At 39.2% G+C, this 23536-nt stretch overlaps 1 protein-coding gene across 6 annotated transcripts; it reads left to right on the top strand.

Moving 5' to 3' along the window:
* Positions 1-922: 922 nt before the first annotated feature.
* LOC122999751 (cAMP-specific 3',5'-cyclic phosphodiesterase 7B-like) lies at positions 923-23511 on the top strand. 6 transcript variants are annotated; one of them, XM_044376948.1, is made up of 14 exons: positions 923-1273; positions 1705-1751; positions 4304-4364; positions 14504-14593; positions 15780-15943; positions 16071-16134; positions 16354-16449; positions 17189-17289; positions 18278-18409; positions 18517-18608; positions 18704-18848; positions 19014-19110; positions 19702-19782; positions 19873-23511. In XM_044376948.1, the coding sequence occupies exons 1-14, from the start codon at positions 1183-1185 to the stop codon at positions 20088-20090; spliced, it is 1479 nt and encodes a 492-aa protein (XP_044232883.1). In that variant the 5' UTR covers positions 923-1182; the 3' UTR covers positions 20091-23511. The 6 variants fall into 6 exon arrangements, with proteins under 6 accessions (XP_044232883.1, XP_044232885.1, XP_044232887.1 ...); XM_044376950.1 differs by lacking the exon at positions 1705-1751 and having other exon boundaries at positions 925-1273; XM_044376952.1 differs by lacking the exon at positions 1705-1751 and having other exon boundaries at positions 934-1040.
* The last annotated feature ends 25 nt before the right edge of the window (positions 23512-23536 follow it).

Raw genomic sequence — 23536 nt, 5'->3', positions numbered from 1 at the left:
ACACTAGTGGCAGAAAGTATGTTGCAATCCATTGCAAGTTTGAAGTTGGTATTCCCAAAAAAATGCCTCCCAGTGCATCTACTGGGGAAAACATGGAGCAAACGAAGAGTAGGCTGGTACTGCATGCTCAAAAAGACTTCTATCAAGTACAAATCAACTGAATGGCAATGGCAACTACAAAGTTGCTGCAGCACGTTTCACAACTCAAACACTACATAAAGTAAAAAATGATGGAAAGGTAATTCTAATTACTGCTCACTGTGTGTGCCGCCATATTGCTGTGACACCAGGGGTGTGTCTATCGAAGAACTCAGGCTAGATGGATCTTGCCTGAGTTTCAGACTTGGAATTCTGACTTGAATGACTGTTTCCTTGCACTTCTCTGTGTCAGAGGCCGTTTTTCCCCCCAAGTACAATCGATTGCAGCATTGCATACTGTGTGTTTGATGTCTAGATGAAACATTACAAGAGTATGTAACCTGCGTATCGTGACATATCTCCGAGTGAAACAGGATAGACTGGCGGGACATAACGTTGGGAGGAATTTGATTTGAAAAGTGGGTGTCATAATGAATCTTAGCTCTGTGCCTAAAAGTTGAAGATGATATTGGTTGAAATTGGTTGGTTCAAGTCTACATCAATACACATCATATTTTGTTTTACAGGAAGAAAACATGATTGGCTTTTGATATAAGAATACAAAGAAATGGATTTTTTTTTTTTTTTTTGGCATATATTGTTAAACAGGTGCACAATATGACTGGGGATGTCATCTAAAAGGGTTTAAAAATCATTTAACATTTAATCTCGATTTTAATTGAGGATCACCAATTGTACTCAACATAGTCAAATCGCAGATCCTATCCGGGTCCTGATTGGTCCACTCTTTACAACTCCCGCCTCTGTGATGCTACAATCAGCCCCTCCCCTCTCCGCTCTCAGCTGCTCACATCCGGCACGCGGACAGGCGCGGAGAGTGGGAAACGGCAACTTCACCTTGCCCTTTAAAAAGCTGACACTGTCCTCATAGGGCGACTAAGGTCAGACACAGTCGCGTGAGAAGGATGAAATAGAAAGAGAGAGTTAGGTTGAGAGTTAGGTTTTTTTTTGAACAGGTGTCAGCCTGGGCGCAGTCACCTTTTCGTCCTGCTGTATGCGGTTCAGTCGCGCGCTTCCCGTGATATGAAAACACTCCGCACGCGCCTGCTTCCGTCGCATTCACTTGTTGTCCTCGAGCTGCCACGATGGTTAAATGTCCTGTTTAATGGTCGAGGTATGTAGACCGTGACTTTTACAGCTTTACCTGCCGGCAGCTTCCCGAACAGACACACAGGCTCGTACACACACAGTTGTTTTTCACAAGGCCTGGTGGCTCTAATGAAAAATAACTTTGAATATAATGTTTCTGTCAGAACTTACAGTGTATTTGGTGCTTAAAAGTCAGTTTATAATCATTGTGTCGTAGTCTACCTTGGGTGTGCTATGTGACGGTGATGAATTCCTATATTTTTGATATTGTAGGCTATTCTTACAGGGGTTTTAAAAATATTTTGTTTGTAAGTAGTAAGTTAGACCTTAGATATTTATGCAAAGTGAACAGTTTTTTTTTAGTGAAGACGACTAATTCATTCTATAAGCTGATAGGCTACAGCAGGCCTTATGTATTCTTGCATTGTGTCACACCTATTCAATGATGTTTTACAGAAAAGTCAAACTGCAGCCTAGATGAGGCACATGACGATAGGAGGCAGGTGTGCAGTGGAGGAAGATATGATACATCACAGTTTGTGTTTGGCTAAATGCTGTAGTATACAGTATGTGTTGAGATGAATGCAGATATATTGATATGTACTGTCTCCACAGGATTTCAATGTAAAGTGTTGTTCAAAAACTTGGTTGAACAGTTTGTTATTGTTATTATTTGTAGATAAATTAAGTGTAGATAAACTGTCCTGTGTAAAACAAATTTTGACATCAACATTTGAATGTTGAAGTTAGTTATTAACTTCCGAAACAGTAGACAGAACAAAAAATTATTAACACAAGATTTGCTTTTTCGGAGCTCTCAAACACATCTCATGGTGTTCCGCAGTGGATAGAGTTTGCACAGTTGCCATGGAGATACTCAGTCCTCATCACTTGCTTATTGTCTACTGTTCGCAGTACTTGCTCTTAATTGTCTACTATCAATATTTTAAATAAGCACTGACTTGTTACTTGACTTAACGATATTCTGCCATGTTTTTCTTCACACCTTAGGCTGTTTTGCCCTCTAAAAGCTTTTCTGTTTCTTATTTGTTAATCTTTTCTTTGGTAAAGGGGACTTTTTACAGTCCCTCCAACATCCCGCCTCTCCTTAGCACATTTCTTGTATTTTTGTGTGCAAATAAATAAATATTATTGAAAAGAACATACAGTATGTATCACATCAAGAATGTGCAGCTGCAGTGTACTATATGTACTATATTCAGCAGAAGTCGACCATACAAACATTGCGCTTGTTTTGGCTACACACACATTTCCTTCAGCTGTTCTGATTAAATTGACTCACTGCATTCATCAATGTCTGCACAGCAGCATTTTTATATGTAAAAAATATTGTAAATCACAAACTTTTGAAACCATTTCCAAATCTATCTGTTTCCCAGCTCATATCTTAACAATTTGACTGCAGCTAGCGCAAAGTGAGAGAGACAGAGAGACTTTGAGTAGAGAGCTGTCCAGTTGAGGTGAATTATGACGTTAGAGTAGGAAAAAATTTGACAGAGAGCATCCTGTACACATGCCATAACCTTGTGGGCTGGATGAGTGAACAGTCATTGCCTCTGGTTTGTCTCCATCCACCCGTTTCCTGCCTGCCAGTAAACAGTGTGATGATTTAGATGTAAATCCCCCTAGACAAGGTACTCTTTTATGACTATCTTTCTCCAGAGGGGTAACATTGAACAGTAACAGATAACAGATGGTTTGCTTTATATCTATTAGGTCAGCTAGGATACCTGGTTTCTTTCAAACGTGTATGTGTGTGTCTTTGCCTTCATGTTCCTCTAAACCAGCGCTACTTAGTGCACTTAGTCCACTCTCACGCTTCTCTACTGTGCCCGCAGATGTTGACCCATTATAACTGTTTTAGCCATTACTAGCTATTATAAATAGCTGACCTCATTTAGGAAATGTACAGAGCTGAGTCTGTCTGAATTGCAACACAGGGCACTGGGTTGTAATTAGGCTCAGGAACTGATCTGAGGTCAGGGAACATCACTGGATTACCGTAAACCAAATTTATCAGGAAAAGATTGGAGTGATCTGAAAACTAATGCTAACGTAAAATGAAAAAAGAGGTATGAGGCATTGTTGATGTTGATCCAAAAATGACTGAGCTGTTGATGGAAAGTGTTTGACTGTCATTACTTTACAGTTGCTTTGGAGCCAACACACTGATTCATAAATTGAGGCTTGATATTAATTCACAGTTACTATGGTCCTTAACTGGTTTCACTAGCTTTCAGTGATGATTTACCATTAAAATAATATTGACTTAATCTACAAATCAGTGAATTTTGTCTATTATGTTTGTTACCAGTATTTGATTAAAACCACCCGCAAAAAAGAAAAAAAACATTAACTTCATACAAACACACCTTTGAGAGAAAATGGCTAAAAAAAGATGCCTTACAACTCCTGACCATGGGTACCAACCATGTGGAAGCATGTGATTATGGTGCAAATCATTGCCAGTTAATGCCAGTGTGCTGTCTGACCCACTTTCTCAGTGATGTTGGCCAACACGCAGACATGTTGCTACTGGAACAGCAGATGCCACTGTCGCTTAATGCACCTACACTCTGTCACTCACTCAGATGATGAATAGTCTTTAAACAGATGCTGTTTAATCCAATTCCAAAATCATGATTCAGTTTTTGATGTGGAACCAAACAGAACAGGATGAGATGAGCAAACTTAAGTCATGAAAAATCACTTTAACTGGTGAGTGGATTTATTCCATGCAGTGGAATAAATGCAAGGCTTTGTTTACACATATAGTATGATATATATATGGATGGATGATTATTTGTCAAATGCTATAGACTGCTCCATCTGTAAAACAATAAATATTAAATTGGCAGATGAAGCAATGAATTACTCTGACTTAAATATTGAATTTATGTAAGTTAAAGCTTTAGATTTATAGTATTGAAACAGATCAGTTTCTATTTATTAGCAATGTTCATTGATGCTCTTTGTATTTTTGGGTGTTTGTAATATTAATCTTAGCCTCTCTCTCTCCCTCTTTCTCTCACAGAGGTGTGGAGCAGTTGCATTTAAAAGGTCGGAGCAGAATGCCACACAAGTTCGCATGCTGGGTAAGAATGCTAACTGACCTGAATACTTCAGTGAAAAAGGTTAATATTTGTAGTCAACTGCAAATTGGTGGTGCAGAAAGTTTCCTAATATTTGATTAGAGTGCGTCAGTGTATCACTAACCTTTGGCCTACTGTAACATCTATGTCAAACACAGAAGCAAGTTTCTACTATCTCTGTTTAAACTCTGCATCGGTCAGTTGAATGACAGTGGTGTTCAATAGCTTTCATAACTCAGAAGTCAGGAGTCAAACTGACTCTCAAGTTCTCAAAGAAAAGCCTGGGAATGTTGAATTCTAACAATATAAACTTTAACTCCAGTCTTTTTTTTTTTTTTTTTTTTTTTAGCGTTTGGACTGGAGACAGTAAAATGTAGCTGTTTTTCATAACTACAGTCTCAGACCTTGAAGTTTCAGACTTTGAAATGTAGCCCAGGCAGTTTTTTTTCCATATTTATGTCAAAGTCGTTTAAAGGGGATCTATTATGTTTTTCCTTATTTTCAGTCATGTGACAATGTCAGATGTTCATATTAAAGGTGGCCAAACTGTAAAATAATGAGGTAAACGTATGTAGAAGTAATCCCTGTGAGCAAAAAGCACTGGCTTCAGATTGCCCTGAATGCTCGGTTTCCAACGTTTTCTTCTACTTTCAGCCCAAGCTGATGTCAACTTGTGACAGATTTCTTTATATGGTCATCTGCTCTACACAGTGCACAAATTCACTGCTCTACTTGACTAACATTATGGTGTTGTTCTATTGTTTTGGGGGTAGTCATGACTCAAGTCAAGCTGGCATGCTGTGAGTGTTTTTCCATTACACAGCAGGGCAAAATAAAATGAGATGTTTACCTGTTGGAGGTGTGCTGGTCATCCGCAGCTCTTCATCAGACCTTATCATCACTGTGGCTGTTTCTGCTTGTACTATTCCGCGCTGCATTATTTCTAACTGATATGTCCATATCTTCTTGTGTCGACCGGTTTTTAGCACTGCTAATGAAGCTCTGCTAATTCAGTGGAGGAACACATTTCACTTCCTGTAAATTCTTCACAATAATAAGTCTCCATTATTTAGTCATGTAAAGGCTTTTAATGTATATGAAGCAGTAAAGCAGGAAATGTTGGATTTGCATCAGCAGTAACTCTGATACGGCTGTCCCTTGGCAGACTTACAGAAAGCTGGTCAGTCAGAACAGAGTGGGCTCATCAGGAGGGGGGGTCTTAAAGAGACAGGAGCTAAGACTGCCTGTTAAGAGACAGAGGCTGCACTGAGGGGCTGCATAAAGGGCCAGTATAATATAAATAAGGAGATTTTTGAGCTGTGAATCATGCAAAGCTACTCTAGTGGAGTCCCAGATTAAATATATAGAACTGGAAATGAGCATAATAGGTCCCCTTTAAAAGCTTCCTGAAACAGTGCTTAGTTGAATACAAGTATGAAGCAAACTTAAACATATGATTTTTTTTTTTTTTTTTTTAAAGGTATGACGGAGTGTAAATTACCAGAGCAAAAAAAAAAAAATTCTCAGTGAGTGTGTGTGTGTGTGTGTGAGAGGAAGAGTGGGGATCTTTTGGAGCCAGCAGTCCACTGGCTGACTCCCAACTCCCAAGTGTTTACTTTTCAAGACTCCCACTGACCTCGCCATCTCTCTGCTATCTTTCTCTCTCTCATTCTGTGCTACTATCACTGCTTCTTACTTTCTGTCACATATCCTCTTTTCACACATTCCCACACAGATATCTGAGCTCTTTTTGTTTCCAGTTATTCTTATGTAGCTTGTCTATCTATTAAAGTTAAAATCCTCAAGATTTTCATGAAATCAGACCCTGTTTTTGAAATGTTTGTGGTTGGTTTTTTCAGCAATAGTTTTAAAAAAAAAAAAAAAGTCTAATGTATTTACATTCAGTAATTGGTTCTCTATATAGTAGCATAGTAGTAGTCATTGTTAGTGGCAGGGGCCTCCATTCCCATGCTGGATTCAAATTGCCTTAACTATGCAGAAGGGATTTACAGGAAACTATGCATGCCAGTGTTATGTAAGTTTGTAAATATATCTCATTGATATCAGACATACTGTTCACTGTACAGTTTCCTAACACTGTATCAGAGCTGTATATTAAAGGTTGGTGATTTTCTATATATTTCTTATTATCAACAAATCTCATATGCAGAGCCAAACCAACATGAATTGTTCTTACTTGCAAGTACTGTGTGTGCATCTTGTGTGTGCATCCAAAGTCTGATATATCTTATTCCTATGTGCCACAGACCTCCTTTGTTATCCAAATTCTATTAAAAACATATCAATGAGCCCCAGTGTTGTGCTGAGATGTGCAATGTAATACCTTTGTGTTGTTTTTGTTGTGATCTATAGCATAACAAGCTAGCGAAGCCATGATAAACGTAACTGCATTCCAATGCATGTGCAGTGGTGTCTGCCTTTTAAAAGGAACTACTCTGTGGAGACTGAGCAGTTTTTAAATAAACTATTGAGCCCAAACTCTTTGGAGAAAAGGAACCTGTCACCCAGTGCAGCGTTGTGACTCACTGACATGTTTTTAATAGTTTTTGGACAACAACAGAGATCTATGGCACAGAGGAATAAGCTATATCTTTGGATACACACACAATACTTATAAGTAGGATGAGTTCATTTTTTGGTTTGGCTCTGCACATTAGATTTGTTGACATTAAGAAAAATCACCAGCTATATGCAAACAGAACATTTCCTACTGCTGCTGCTACACATTAAAACCATTAAATTGAGGAAACACGGGGGGTTTCGATTTTTGGCCAGTGGCAACATGAGAAATGATAGCTTCCTTGACATTATCACTGACACACTCATTCTCATGGCTGATAGATTTAGGAACTATGGAAAAATTTGAATAAATCAAATTCTTGGTGCTGGATTTTAGACTTTTTGTGTTGAGTACCAAGAAGGGGATATGCTACATTTTATCAACACACAAGACTTTACACTACAATACCAGTGGCCAGTCACAGCTACAAAAAACACAGCATTACATTGGGTACATAGCCACGTTGCATTTTCACTGAATCACTCTGCTATCTTAACGCTCTTTGTCTCATGATTTCTTGCAATCAGCTTCTTGCGTCTGATATGAGACGTTCAAGGCTATGTGCCTGTCTGTGTGTGTGTGTGTGTGTGTGTGTGTGTGTGTGTCAGTCCTTCTGTCTGCATGTGACTGTTTCTAAAAGGAACATTTCAGTGGAAAAATGTAATGGTTATAGTGCTGCATCCTGCATGATTACATGCATATAAAGGGGAACACAAAGGTTTTATTAATGTTCATTCACTTCATTATATTCATGTTAATGTGTCGTTTCCAACAGCCTTGGGGTGTATGTTATAAGGGATGATGACAGGAAGACAGTGGTTTCAGTCCCAAAAGAATGTGCAGTCCTGTTTAGTTCATTGGAGTTAAAATTGATCAGTTCAGGCTGTTAATCATCTTACAAGACTCAGATGCAGAACACAAAGACAAGAAAAGGATAAATTCAGACTTTGAAGTGTAAAATGGAATTGACAGAAAGCATGAATCTGGTTAATCTAGATGAGTCCTGGACAAAGTTACTCATTATGAGTTTAATGATTCTCTGTTTTCCTTTGACATTACTTTGAACATCTTCCATCACTTTAACATTTTGAACAAATCCTGTTCTTTTGCCTTTATCAGAAATCCTACTTGTGCATAAACCCAAGGCCGGTTATTCGCCTGGACAGGAGAATTCAAATAAATCGAATAAACCTGCTGAAGTGGTTCTATGCCAGTGAAGCCTTAATGAAGGGTGACTCATGTACTTCGTTTTACCTTCAAGCTGAATAAGTTTATTGTCCTGTTTTGTTGGAGACATTATGTTATTTTCAGTGTATTTTGAAACAAGGGGTTTGTGTAAAAGAGTCGGTATGCTCAAAGGTGAAATAAATAGTGTGTAGAATTAGTGCTGAAGCAATTAGTCCATTAAGTGATTAGTTGATTCACCAGAAAATGATTGGACACTATTTTGATATTTGATTACTTCTTGTTAAAAATGCCAAATAGTTGCTGGTTTCTGCTTTTCTGGGACGTCTTTGGGTTTTGAACTCTTTGTTGGACATGAAACGATTAATTGAATAATTAAAAAATAATGGACAGATTAAATTAAAGTAAACAAATGAAAGAAGATAAAAAATGCAGCTAGACTTATTGATGGACACAAATATTAATACTATTTGTTGTAGATATTCCTGCGGGTAAAGTGTAACCCTGTGTTTGTGTCCCTGTCCCCACTGACCTGACCATGAGACAGAGGACGTGGCCGTGAACCCAGAGCTCCACAGTGGTTCACACAAATCCTATTGGTCTCTCGTTCGTGTGAGCAGCATATAGGCAGGGTGAGAGAGTGTGTAAGCGAGCTGAGAGCGGGGAGAGGAGGGGCTTTAAGACTCCACAACAACGTTGGCGCGAGTAAGACTGTAGTGGGAGAGAGAATGCGGCAGAAGGAGGGAGCAGACTGTGAGTGGCCAAGTCTGGGAGAGAGGGATACAGACAGATTCTCTCCTCTTTTTTTTCTGGCATTCCCCCGCTTCACATCCTCATTTTTTGCTTTGTCTGTTTTATTATTCTGCACCCGTATGCTTTCAACCTCTCTGTCCTGCTGCTGATTCTGTCTGTCCCTGCAGTCTTTATTCCTCTGTCCTACATCCAGACTTGTTACTATCTCTTTCTGTTGCTGTCTCTTTTCATCTCCTGGGCTCTTTGTCACCATCATCATCCTTCTTTCTCTCCCCCTCCTTAATTTCTACCCCCTCTTTACTTTGAGCTTTCCTTTCCTTACACCTGTCCGTCATCAGTCCGTTTTTGTGTGGCGTTACAATGCCAGTGCTGGAGGGGCTCTGGGGCCCAGATCTTAGGCTGCGGGATTCCGGTCTTGGTGTTGGGGTCGACGTTGGGGTCTGTCCAGATGAGGCTCCCAGCTCGTCAGTCTGGGGGCCACTCAGGACCCCGCCGGTTACCTGTGGTGGCCTGTCGCTGGCCCTGGAGCTTCCGGCTCTCATTAGGCAGCTCAGGGCGGCCTGGAGGGCGCGTAGGGGAGGCCCCCAAGGGCCTGAGAGAAGTCAGGCCAGTGCTTGGGTGGAAGCAGAGAAGGAGGAGGTAGAGGAGGTGAAGCAGGACACAGAGGACAGGAGCGCACATCTGGAAGGTAACACAAATTACATGGTTACACGAATGATAAAGCTTGTGGGATTCAGATTTCTGATGAATTTTTAATGTTTCATATGTATGTTGTTTGTGTGCGCATCATTAAAACACATTCATGATTTATTCATGAAACTTTAGAACTTTGTTTGTTTTGGAAATTGGGTACATTCCTTCACATTTAACCTGTGTAATGGTCTGTGTATAATTTGTTGTGCATTTATCTTTGTAATGATGTTAGCAGTCATGTTTTCTGGCAGGTCAACTTTATACATAAGGGTGTCTGACCTTGTTGGATCCATTTTGGCATTTTAATGTGAGAATTTAGATTCCTCGCCTGGATGCGCGCTTCCATTTTTGACAACTGTTAGTGGGGGTGTGTGGTTGCTTGTGTAATGACAGATTATCTTTGACAAGCGCGCCTGTGGCCGTATGTCTGTGCTCGTAAGTGACGTGGATCGAGGCGAGGTTCAGAGCAGACAGCCAGACAGAGTAGACAGTGAAATGAGGGATTTGGGCTGTAAAGCCAGAGTGTCCATTAAAGAAAGATTTGTTACCATCTGCTGAGCTGCAGCTGTACTGATGACACTGATGTGATGCCATCAATTGACCTTGTGGCCGTCTGTCTGGAGCGTAACAGCGATGACGCAAAGTAACCTTGTTTGTTGACAGTTTGGGGTGAATTACTTTAAAAGATAAAGGATGACTTGAAATTAGAACAGCAGTGACATGACAATGATATTGAATAGGATGATGACCCTGTTTATTATTTGCACTGGGAGGTGTTTTTGACCTGATATAATGTTAATATAATATTATTTTGTTGGTAAAGTCAAAGTAACAGACGAACTGTAGCTGTCAAATGTTAACAGTGTTTTAATTTGATTATGATTTCATAGTAATGCAACTTTTGTGACTTTGACTCTATTAGCATATGGACAAAATTGATAAATAATACATGAATAAAGATTAAGAAAAAAAGAAAGTTTATATCGTCCTCTTTACAGAAAAACATATTAATCAGTAAACATGTAATAACAAAAATTGAAGTATGTACACGTAAATCTTGCTTGTGATGAAGTGATGATTCAGGCTGTGGGGAATTACCTGTGCGCAAGTACTGACTCACAAGGTGGAAATGGACGAACGTATGCTGCACACCGCCTGTGACTTTCCTTTTGAATCGTGATGACCTCATTCATTTAATGACTTTCTACAGATGGTGAAAGGCTATCTGCGCAATATTTGATTTCACAGTATACAAAGTGTTGAGACACTGTTAGATGACTTGTCTGTGTTGATAGTGAGTCATTCTGACATTTGCAGTTGGAAAGGCTGAAAAGACCAAATTTTTTTTATAGGGTTCATTGGTTTAGATGGATTCAGTTAGATATTATACAACTGACAGTGTTTCAGAGGTAGTTATTTTACCTAGAAATCTACACTTAAAATCAAACTGTCAAATTCTGATCTTTTGTATGCTTGTCACAGTCCCCCTTCTTGACATTTGGACATTTGTCATATAACAGTGGAGTAGTGGAGCTCTCTGGATCAACAACAAACATGTAAAATACAGCATGTTAAATATTAGTCATGCTGGAAATAAAAACAACACTCCTACAGACATTCGACAGAAAGTTAATGGGCAACTATTCTGATAATCATTTGTGTTATTTCTTTAAGCAAAAATGCCATTCAGTGGCTCCAGTTCTTCACATTTGAAAATCTGCTGGGCTTTTTAGTTTTCTATGATATTAAACTGAATATATTTGGAATTTGGGCTATTAGCCAGACAAAAAACATTTGAATGTGTCAACTTGGGCTTTGTGAAATTGTGATGGACATTTTTTTACTATTTTGTGATGTGTTTATGGACTAAACGATTTAATCCATTAATCAAGAAAATAATATATGGTAGGTATAGATATAATAAATAATGTAAAAGAACCAAAAAAATTAAATTACACACATTATTGATCATTTGTACTCACTTTATCTGATGAAAATCCAGTAAAATTAATTGTCGAATGACCTTAATGTGGTTAATAAAGTGAGTACAAGTGTGATCAACAGTGTGCATGATAGCGTGAATTTTTTGAGTTATTTCACAGAGTTTGTGATCCAGTTCATCTGTCTATAAGGTTTTCTAAAGTGCAAGAGCTTTGTAGTGAGATTCATTGGATAATAATCCCAAGGTCATATACATAAAAGAAGATATGAAGCCACATTTCCCTTAAGTTGAGATGTTCTTTAATTTTTTTCCATCTGTTTGAGTCCAGAGAGAAAGATAGGATACACAAAAATAAAGCAGGAAAACTTTGGGGTGCACCTGAACACATATAAAACATGGATCTTTGGTCACTGAAAATATTCAAGCACCTACATATGTACAATATACTGTATGTCAGCCTGGTCGGATGTCACTTGTCTTTTCTGTATCTAGCCTCTGTTACTGTCAGATCATTATTATTTAAAATCTTTTAAGTGCAAATACACAGAAAAAGCAAAGCAGCAGCACTGCCGGTGAGTATCTGGAGATTCCAGCCAGCTGTGTGGGTGTATGTATCTACACATCCAGATAAAGCAGCAGCAGCTGCAGGCAGCAGGGAACATCGTCTGCCACTTTGTATTTCAAAGTGTTTGCATTGGAGTGTAGGATCTGTATATGGCAGCGATGTGTCCGACTGTTGCTTTCTGAGAAGAAAAACAGCCCCAAAGCACAATTTGTGCCATAAACACCCACAGATTCAGTGAATCCAAGTGAACAGACTCGTATGAGTGCGCCGTGTGGGTGATGTTTGCCAAGTGTGTGATCTTGTTTTTGTATTTGGAATCAGGGATTTAACCTCATTTGCAAGTGTGTCTGTGTGTGTGTGTGTGTGTGTTACGTGTGCAGAGAGTGTTCATACATGGATGCATGCCAAGGCATGTGTGCATTGCTGTGTCTTAAAAACACCCTTTCCAACTGATTCACGTTTTCATCCTACATGACCCAATTCTGCGCTGCATGGAGACAATGACCTATTTACCACACTGAGAGTTAAAGGAAGAGAAGGGGAAAGAGGAGAGGCGGGGAGGGAGACGAAAGGATGGATCAGATGGGGAGAGGGGGTTGGGGAGTGGGGGTGTTGTTGTTGAACAGGCAGGAATGAAGGATGATGGGAAGGTTGAGGGCGTAGTAATGGAGGGAGATGAGGATGTGGAGACAGTAGCCAGAAGTAGGGGAGGACAGACTGTAAGGAAATGAAGGATGGAGTGACACATTAAATAGAAGTAGAGTGAAGGAAGAGAGCCAGAGGCTTGTGTGTGTGTGTGTGTGTGTGTGCATGTGCGTGTGTTTGTATGTATTGGAGGGGGGTGATCTGAGTGTTACCGCAGCGTTTTTTTTTTTTTCCAGATGATGTATTTCCTCCTCTCCTTGCCCGCCAGCACGCAGGATAAAAAAGCAAAGAGGCTTTCCCCCTTTTCTCCTTTTCTTGTACAAACTAGGCCAGCAGGACTCCTCTGCCTCACTTTAACAGGCTGAGTCATTTCCCCCAAAACAGTTTATATTTGTTTATCGGATGATAACACATCATACAGTTTATCTATAGCTGCCTAACTTACGCATCTCTCACACATTTACCAAAACCACAACATCTACAAACTCTGCCGCTTTGGCAACCCACACTTGCAAGGCGAGATTTGGCAACCAAAGTGACTCACAGTGACGTCAACCCCATTAAGCAGGTAGTTTAGCTGCTTTTAACATCTCTTAAGCAGGAGTCACAGAGGTGATGTGAATAAGCAACCTCAGGGACATAATACGCTCCAGTTACTCACATCTAATCTGTAAATTATTCAGTATTCCCATAGTTTTTAGTTTATTCAAGTGTAAATTTCACATGCATGCATGTGTGCTGTGTCTTACTTAGGACCTAGTTCTGTTTTGTGTCATTGTCACTGGCCTCAGGGTGTGTGAATTGCGCATTTTAAACAGAGGCGGCATTCAGTATTCAAGGACCCATTATACTGCTGTCTTCCCTCTCCATCTGATACTGTAGGTGCTCACACAGTAATGATTAAAACCCAAAGGTTTCTTCTGAGACTCTGCAGACATTTCCTGTGGAAAGATTTCATAGGCAAAACAAGCTTGATATCCTTTTAGTTAAAACAAAAGTACTGTCAACATGTCAGAAATACATGGGCACTTCAAACATTAGTAATCATTATTTACTTTACTTTACTGGAAAATGTGTGTCAGTTGTTTAGATTGTGGATTTTAAATAGAAAACTTTGGTTTTGTAGTGGAACAGTTCACAGATTCTGTTTGTGCCTTGTTTAAAATGCACACAGATAAGGAACTATTAACGCTCGTCCCTGCACTTTGAGGTGCACCACTCCGCATCAGTGTGAAACTACAAGAAAGCAAAGAAAGAAGAAAAGAAAGAAAAAACATTCTACGAACACAATGTATGCAGCAAATCCAGCACCAATCTGATTCCATCATCATATGAAGAGTGTTCAGACAAGCACCATAACAGCTGCAGCACGGCATGAAATCCATTCTCCTCGGGCAAACTCGGACCAGATGCATGATGTCCTAGTGATTCAGCAATGTCAAAGATCCTCTTGTTTCATGGGGGCTGATTTAAGAACGATTCTAAATCTGCTTTTATGAGGCTGATTATCTTGAACATCTATGTACTGCACAGCACCGGGGAACACTTCACTCTGTTGTCCTCTTATCACCCCACTGGCTGCTCGACTTCGTTTGGTCTCAACACCTCGCTTGCTGTGCCCCACCGCTCTACCTTCTTCCTCCTGGAAAGTTTGATTCATAGATTTTTTTTTTTTTTATTACACTTGATGCTGACAAACATAAGTTCAATCTTTCTCCTTTTTTTTTTTTCTTCACCCCCTCCTTTTCCCACGTTTCTTTCTTTCTCTGTCTCTGTAGCTGATGGCAGACTGAACACTGGTCATGCTGGTGTGTTGCTGGCTGAGAGAAGAGGCTCCTACCCGCTGATTGACCTGCACATCCTCAAAAGTAGGTCTCCTCACCTATTTACATACAGCACTCCTATATCCAAACAAAAATTTATATAGTATAATATAGTATAATTCCTCATATTCCATATTCCATTCAAACTTTCGAACATTAAAAAATATATAACCTTCCACCTGACTGTTGTGTATTCAGTTCGTCTTCTTTTTCCAAGATGTCAATAAATATACATGTAAGTTAATCCAAATGTCAAAATAGAAGAAAAAATAAAGTTTAAATACATTTAAATGGTCATACAGTAATACACACAGCATAATAATTCAACATTTTTTGCTGAATACCTGTGATAAATATACCTGCTGCTTGCATAAATAGATGGATAGGAAAAGAAATAAAACTATTAAATAATTATTTAAGAGAAGTATTTTTGTACATCAAAGAAAAGACATATGATATTTCTGTGTCATGAAATGACAGGAAAGCAAACAAAAGAAGAAATTTAGCCATAAGATGAAGATGAAGATTCATATTAATTGCACATTTTGTAATCTATATAGATGTGTGGCTAATGTTTGTTTACCGTAACATCAGCATTCCTTTGGATTTCACTGAATCGATCAGGTCATGTAACTTTTGTTAGCAAACCACTAATAATAATAATAATAAGAATTGTCAGACACTTATAATAACAATCTGAACCTGTCAGTGGCAAAAACAAGAACTTTTAGTGGACAAACATTTTTTGTTCTGTTTCTGCACTTTGTGATGTGCCTGAGTCAGATATGTGACCAAAAATAATTTTTCTACATTCAGTTGCATTTGTTTAAAATTTATCTGGCCCATCTTCATCTCCTGGTTTTAATATCTGGCCCAATTGAATTTGTAATTGAATAGCCCTGCTGTAGACTGTGATGAATACAACTCAGAGGCAGTATCAAGGTAATTGTGTGTTAAATTTGGGTTAAGTGTACTTTTTCAAATATGGGACACACATTTTTTTACTTACCTGATGAGGCGTGGATGTGCACTTAATTGCTCAAGGTCAAAAATCTGGGTACTGGAGCAGAGCTGACAATCTATACTGTATATTTTTAGAGCTGTGTCATACAATTCAGAAGATGTCAAAACTTGAAACAGATGCTCATCTGTTGCTTGACTCTGTCTCTCTGTTGTAAAAACTACTCTGCATGCTCTGTCTGTAAAGTAAATTCTGTCTTTGTCATTTCAGCCAGTGCCCAGCAGGGGGAGGTAAAGTCCGGCACCAGGAGAAAGGTGAAGCGCCTGCTGAGCTTCCAGAGATACTGCCATGCCTCCAGGCTGCTGAGGGGGTTGGTGCCCCACACCCCCGAGTCCCTACACCTACTGGACGATGACTACCTGGGCCAGGCTGCGGTGAGGACACACACACACACACTCACTCATATGCAAACACACAGAGATACAGGTATCCCCAGCATTACACATGTGCCATGTGTGAATCACATCTCAGTTCTGACAATTGTTTGTCTTTTCATTACAGCATATGCTATCAAAAGTGGGCACATGGAACTTTGACATTTTCCTCTTCGATCGTCTTACAAATGGTAAGATGATTTATTGTATTGCTCACATTTTTATAAATTTAACAGATGTTGACGGCCTTCACCCGCCCATATTCCATCAATTATTTAAAGTTGTGCTTTTCTTTCCATCACAATGCAGTAATTACATACACTGTGTACTAAATGGTGTCATTTTTATGTAGTTCTGCACTATATATGTCTTTTCTTGAATTATTTTTTGTGTGTGTGCACGCGCATTAGGTAACAGCCTTGTGACTCTGATGTGCCACCTCTTCAATGTCTACGGTCTCGTTCACCACTTCCAGCTGGACATGGTCAAACTGCACAGGTTTCTGGGTAAGATTTGATTTCCACCCATGGATGGATGGATCCTGCGTTGTTTTCCACCAAGAAGGGATGTAAAAGTGCATCCGGTAATAATTGTTCATTGCTGCTTCATTTGAAGATCTTCCAAACAGCTTATTTACATTTATATGCACACCAAATACCCCAATTACAGAAAAGACATAAAGTAGCTTAAGACAATAATTTTTAAATAATGTTTAAATGGTCAGGAGTACTGGTGTGTTCACATGTAAGACTTTTCCTGGCGGCTTTTTTGGCGGGGCAGAATACTCTCGAAAACTGAGAAGGGTTTAACTTTTCAGGGAAGCCCAGAGTGACGTCAACTGCTTTTTCTCTGCCAATCAGTCCTTACAAAAGAGACTCTGGGTTTATGTTACCCACAATAACAACAAATATGGATAAAGTGACTGTGGAGACATTGTTGTTGTAGTAAGTGAATATTAATCCAGTATCCATAACAAGGTTAGTGGTGCTATCAGATACGACAAACCTGTGTGTTGTTATGGAAACGAGGAGCACATTCTCCTGTGTTTTTTCTTTTTTCTCCACACAAAAAAAACACAGCCTCATGCAGTTTTTCTCCCACTTGGCATTGGATGACAGAGACTATCTAAACTTAAACTTAATCTTCTTGAAATCATGAATTATTATCTCATAATCATTAGTTTAGCATAATAAGACCCTGTTGAGATAGTTTAATGGGGTTTGACTTCGTCTCCTGTCTTTCCAGGCATGGTGCAGGAGGACTACCACTCCCAGAATCCCTATCACAATGCCGTTCATGCTGCTGACGTCACTCAAGCCATGTACTGCTACCTGAAGGAGCCCAAGGTAATTCATACACAAGCACACTACAGAGATTCACTAGGCCTGAGCTTCTCCTTGACATATTCTATTAGCTTTGCTCCCCGAGGGATAATTCCTGCTCACTTTGACTCGACAACACATTCTTCCACAGCCGGCAGAAATCCCCAAAGCCCTCTGACCAGATTAAGTGTCTCCACATCTTTCGCTTAATACAGTAATTGCTTTTGTGCCCTTTGTTGCTCCGTCAAGCACTTTGTGATGCACTTATTTTGTTAAAAGCACTTAGACAAATAAATTGAATTCGATACAGCACACATGCTGGTGTGTTCTGGATAACAATCACACTCATATAAGATGTCAAGCCTGCCGCTTCTCTGATCAATATGCCATTTTGTCCTTTACCGACAATTAATCATTTATCTCCAGCCTCTGAAACACACTGGGGTCTGTTATAAATTAAGATTCATAACTTTGAGTGAGTGCTTCAGTTGAATATGCAAGATATTAAATCATTTAAATTCTGAGGTAAATGTACTCCATTTCCAAAATGATCTAAATCTATGTGAATTATTATACTTTAATCGCAGCTTTTCCATAAGGGACGTTAAAACATGCAAACTACAGTTGTGTAAGTTAAATTGAAGAGTAAATTCACTTAAAGTCAGAACTTAACTGAATCCTAATGACTGATTACTAATGTACAGCACGGTCTGAAAGCATTAGGATGGGTTGGTTTTGGCTTAGCGCTCCAGAGCAGTGGATTTGTTAGGAAAAACAATTGGACTATGAGGTTGAAATGTTGACTTTCAGCTTTAATTTAAGCACTTCAAGCACTTTTATATGTAGACCTTATACAGTCTATGGGATAAACACTATAATTTAAGGGTATTCTCCACATGTCTTCAGAATCTTTTGAAGGACAGCTTAGCAATTAAGTTTTATTTGAATAGAGTGCAAGTGTCCTTCCTACGTAAGGATAACTGTTGCCCTGTTGACCATTCATGTGTTGTAGCTAGCAGAGCAGCTGAGCCCTCTGGATGTGTTCCTGGCACTGATGGCAGCAGCTGCCCATGACGTGGACCACCCTGGAGTCAACCAGCCCTTCCTCATCAAGACCAGACACCACCTGGCATCCCTCTACCAGGTACGCGCAGCTGTGCTGCATGTGTCAGTGTGTGTGTGTGTGTGTGTGTCAAACCTGCAACTGGGTCAGTGCTAAATAAATATCTGTGTGTTGTTCGTCTTTTACAGAACATGTCGGTGCTTGAGAGTCACCACTGGAGATCCACTGTGGGAATGCTGCGAGAGTCAGGACTGTTGTCCCACCTACCTGCTGATATTTCGTAAGAACACACATTATAACGAGAATACCATCAGATATGTCATTATCCGATTATATTATTTTTTTAATAACATAAACACTACCTCTACACTGCAGGCAGGACATGGAGCAGCAGCTTGGCTCTCTCATCTTGGCTACAGACATCAGCAGACAGAACGAGTTCCTGTCGACCTTCAGAGAACATCTGGACAACCAGGACCTGGACCTTCAACTCGCATCACATAGGCACTTTATGCTACAGGTAACAAGCTTTAACATTTTAAAGAACAGTATATTCAAGCAGTTACATGTATATACACTGTCAAATATTCTAACTATGATATAAACTTTTATCAGGTAACTTGTATTTGAACCACAAAGTTAGTGTAACTACACAGTATGTTTGCATCTCCCTCCTTGCCTTCAGATTGCTCTCAAGTGTGCAGATGTCTGTAACCCATGTCGGGTTTGGGAGCTGAGCAGGCAGTGGAGTGAGAGGGTGTGTGAGGAATTCTACAGGCAAGGTGAGTAGTGTGTCCTCTTCATTGAAAACAAGACACAAACATCAGAGACATGCAGCATTTTGAAGCATTCATGATTTGACAAATTGATGTTCAACACAAATAGCACTGACATATGTGATTTACAGTGGAGATGATTGGTTTCCTTGATTTCATGGAGGTATTTTTAGGGCAAATGTCACTCAAAAGTAAGACCACAAACACCATTGCCACATGTTGCAAATGGGCAGAATTCATAACAACTGCACCCTCGTTCTGTATTGTGTTATAAAGCATCAGCAAGGTTTCCCATAAAATCTGAGCAGGTTATATATTGTAAAGTGAAGAATGTAGTAAATTTAACCAATGGAGGCTGGCAATTTTCTTTGCTTACAGTACAAAATCTGCAAATTAATGTGTGTAGTTATTAAAAATCTACATACTGCACATCTCATCTGTGTTTTTCTTGGTTTTCCATTGAGATATTTAAAAAGAATAATATAAAGATTGATCTAAGGCAAGTCAGAAACATCTTTAGTTATGCCTTTGCTTTTTTTTTTTTTTGGTTTACTCATGTGGCTATTGTTTTCTAAATACTGGCTATTAACCTGGCAGGTGACCTTGAGAGGAAGTTTGACTTGGAGATCAGTCCGCTGTGCAACCAGCAGGCTGACTCTGTCCCAGCCATCCAGATAGGTGAGTACTAGAGTGCACATGACTCATGAAACACAAGAACTAAATAATCTGTTATGTGTATACCTAACAGTAGCTGCTCCTCTGTCTTAGGTTTCATCTCGTACATTGTGGAGCCTCTATTTGAGGAGTGGCACCGCTTCACCGAGCCCAGCCTGCTCAGCCAGACTGTGATGGGTCACCTGCACAAGAACAAAGCGCGTTGGAGCCGCCTACGATTCGCACACACGCCCTCAGACACTCAAACAAACCCCCACGCTGAAGAGCCTGAGCCTAAGGGAGGAGGTGGAGAGGGGGAAGACATCCCTTAATCTTCCTCTTGCTTCTTGAGGTGTTTCATCTTCATTTCTAAATGGAGAAGAGGAGTGTTTATCTGCCTCCTAGTTTGTCCTCCAGCATGTTTTATCCCACAGCTGGTTGTTCACAGGCTCTGAAAGTGGGAGCGCTCGATGGGAGTCTGGTTTGGGTTTGGTGAGAAATGACTCCCTCTGCTGGAGTGGAGGATTGTAGCACTGCAGGAAAAAAAAGGAGGAGAGAGATGCACGGAAGAGCAAATGGATGCATAATCTTAGTAAATAAATGCCAATTTGACAAAATCTTGCTCTTTAAGTCTGTGATATCTGCAGGAGTAGTGGCAGAAGATGGATCAATGAAGACAAATATAAATCAGTGTTTGCACTATGCTGCTAGAACAACAAAGAAAAGCCAAAATTATATATACAAGTCAGCTGGACTGTGCTGGAAAAGATGACATAGAATATATGAGAGAATAAGAGGAATATATGAATATATCCACTATACTATGCTTTTTAAACTTTTAAAGAATACATGTTAAGCTCTCTCCACTTTTTCTCTTTTTGTACAGCTTGCTGTTCTTCTGTTGGATGCTATTTCATACAAGTGTCTCACTTGTCTACTTTTCACTGAAGTGCGTTTTTAACTCGAGCACTAAGCTGGTACATCAAGGTACTGTAAACTGTAAAATGTACTCTGTTTTAATTGTGTAAGCTGTAAGACGGACTGATAAAATTAATGACTGACACAAAGTGGCTTCAGCTCAACAGTTAGATGTTGCTGAGTCGCTTGAACACTGATTAAAACTGTTAGCTGGATGTTTTTGAACACAAATGAGAGCCATTTTTTTAAAAGTGTTTGCGTTCTTGTCTAAAAAAAAAAAAAAAAGTCTGTTATAAACAGTATAATCTTTACATACTGTGATGTACAACCTCAGCAATTGACATGCCAAAAACTCAGCAATGTATTAACCTTTTTACTAGGTACTGATATCGAGAAATATAACTCTCCTCACACATGGTGTTACCTTTGTAACAACTGAATGGGTGCATTTATTTATCTGATAACCTCACTATACAAGCTCACATACAACAAAGCCTTAACAGCAATTTGGTCTGTCTGTGAAACACATTTTGTAATGGTGTTTTACCACTTTCTGGACAAACTTTCTTACGCCGTCAAACGGTTTTCTGCCTGTTTTCCTTCAGCCATACCAGCATACTTAAACACACACGCACATGCACACACTGTACTGTAGCATGTGCGTGTGCAGCCTGTTTCCTGTTTGATCTCTCACCAAGTATCAGAATTGGGTGTTAAAATGGTTCGCATTGCCAAGGTGCCAATGTACTGTTCTGATACATCGCCTCACTGCTCTCTTACCTCTCAAAGGCTTTTATATTTTCTTCTTTTTACACCTCTGTATATTCTTTGGATGCTGCAGGCACTGTGTGAACTGTATCTTATGTCATGATCAGACTTGGGCCAATTAGTAACTGCAAATATATCCAGTTTCTAGTATCAGGATATTTTAGATGTCAGTAACACAAAATTACCATAATTCATCATTCAGAATATATACTGTACAGTCATTATCTAAACTGGTACTTTGTTATTATCATATCTATATGGAGCTAATTTAACCTAAAACAAAGCATAAGTATTATTTGTAAATGCTAGTTGGTCCAAGTATAAGTTGTACCTCTAAAACAGTAATTTTTCTACCACTCTGCTCCTAACATGTATAGATAAGGTTGTCTCATCTAAGGATGATGTTGAGGTTGTGTACATGGTGCTAACAGAGGCCCAGGCCCCATGTCTTCCCTGACCTACAAAGAAATAACCCGAGCTTTATGATTCTAACAACCCAGCCGATATAAAGTATATTCTACAATGTATTCTGTAAGATAATCACAGCTCACATATTGAAAAGTTGTGTTCATAAAAACTGTAAAAAGAAATAGTTAAGAATTTCTATAATTGTTTTTTTAAGTTACACTAGAGCTGTGATGTAAGCCTTTTCTATCAGGCGCAGTGCAATAAAGTTAAGTCACTGGCCAAGTTGTAACAAAACGGCCATTTTCATATCTATCTATAGATATACGATAAATTATCCAGTATATTATTCATATGTCTTCACTATAGCACTCTATTGGCTTTGCTGCAACTCTCAAAGCCAGCCATACTATCGTTTAAAGTTGTCACTGTTTTTGATGTTGCTACAGTTATGGAGATTTACAGATTAGCTTTGTAAAGTCAGACTTTATCGACAGATTTCTTTTAATCGTACTCACCTCTTTGTGTACCGGAAGTTGCTGAGAAAGCTTTTTTTTGTTTAAACCTCCCTCCAAGGACAAGCCTTGATCATGTGTGCAAAAACTGTTTTTAAGTGTTTGAAATCAGAATTTTGTGAAACATCACTCTATGCTACCTAAAAATGGAAACATTTAATTCTTTGTACAGGTGACACATTACTGCCTCAGTATAGACCTCGATAAGATAGCAGATATGCTGCCTTGTATTTCAGTACCTCTCAGAATCAGCACTGATACAGGGTCACTGAGCCATATTGATTCCAGTAACGAGTACAAATATGTGCACCTTCAATTAAAAGTGCATGACAGAGGGCTTCATATACCAGATACACCATAATTATCATCTTTATGAAAGCATAAAATCAGTTGATGGTCAAAAAGAGATTCTAACAAACACCTGTTATTGCACATCTTAGGGAATGACAGACAATAAACAAAATTTAGCAGAAATACCAACCTATCTGTAAACTATTAAGGGTTTTTCTGCATACTGCATGCACTGAGGTGGTGATATGTTTTCTTCCTGTTTTACTGAAGTTACTGTTTTCAATCTTGGATGCACTTCCACCCCAGATTTTACTATGTTGTCCAATAATACAATTTCCATCTTTCCATGTTTGACCTGAACAGGTCAGAGTCAGTCCATTGCCAGAGACGTTTAAATGCTGGTATTTCCATTATTTGTTCATTTGTTTTACCTGAATCAAGTTGACCTGAATCAAGGTTTGACTGACAAGTTTGATTCTAAATTGATCCAGCATGTGAAAAACTTAACATCTCAGTTATTTATCCAGCTTCTAGACTAGCTAGGAGGAAAAGTAATTATCAGCGTAAGAATTAGCATTTTACCGTCTTTAAATAAAACTCTTCAAATTGAGCCTGTTATATCCAATATGGATACAACAAGATGGACACTTAGGGTGTTAGCAACCCCTAACTAATATTGAGTTGAGATATTACAAATGTTTGCACTATGGTCTACCAAGTGATCCAAACAAGACTAACTGGTCTGATCTGAATCTCTGTATTTGGGTGTTTGGATCTGACGTCTTGACTGTATGTTTCTGTTCTGGCAACCAACCTCTGAGCACTGTGAACAATAAAATAAATGTTTTTCAATTAACACCAGATGTAATAGATATTCCTTT

The sequence above is a fragment of the Thunnus albacares genome, chromosome 16 (assembly GCF_914725855.1).
Source record: "Thunnus albacares chromosome 16, fThuAlb1.1, whole genome shotgun sequence".
Taxonomy (NCBI): Eukaryota; Metazoa; Chordata; class Actinopteri; order Scombriformes; family Scombridae; genus Thunnus; species Thunnus albacares.
Note: the sequence above shows the minus strand (reverse complement) of the source record. Positions and strands in the feature narration are given on the sequence as shown.

What these genes read in the sequence shown, in the direction of transcription:
- LOC122999751 (XM_044376947.1), top strand. Translation starts at nt 9,241, where the DNA reads ATGCCAGTGCTGGAGGGGCTCTGGGGCCCAGATCTTAGGCTGCGGGAT. An exon ending in TGACCTGCACATCCTCAAAA is followed by an intron (nt 14,594 to 15,779) that starts GTAGGTCTCCTC and finishes TTGTCATTTCAG; the next exon opens with CCAGTGCCCAGCAGGGGGAG. An exon ending in GCTACCTGAAGGAGCCCAAG is followed by an intron (nt 17,290 to 18,277) that starts GTAATTCATACA and finishes CATGTGTTGTAG; the next exon opens with CTAGCAGAGCAGCTGAGCCC.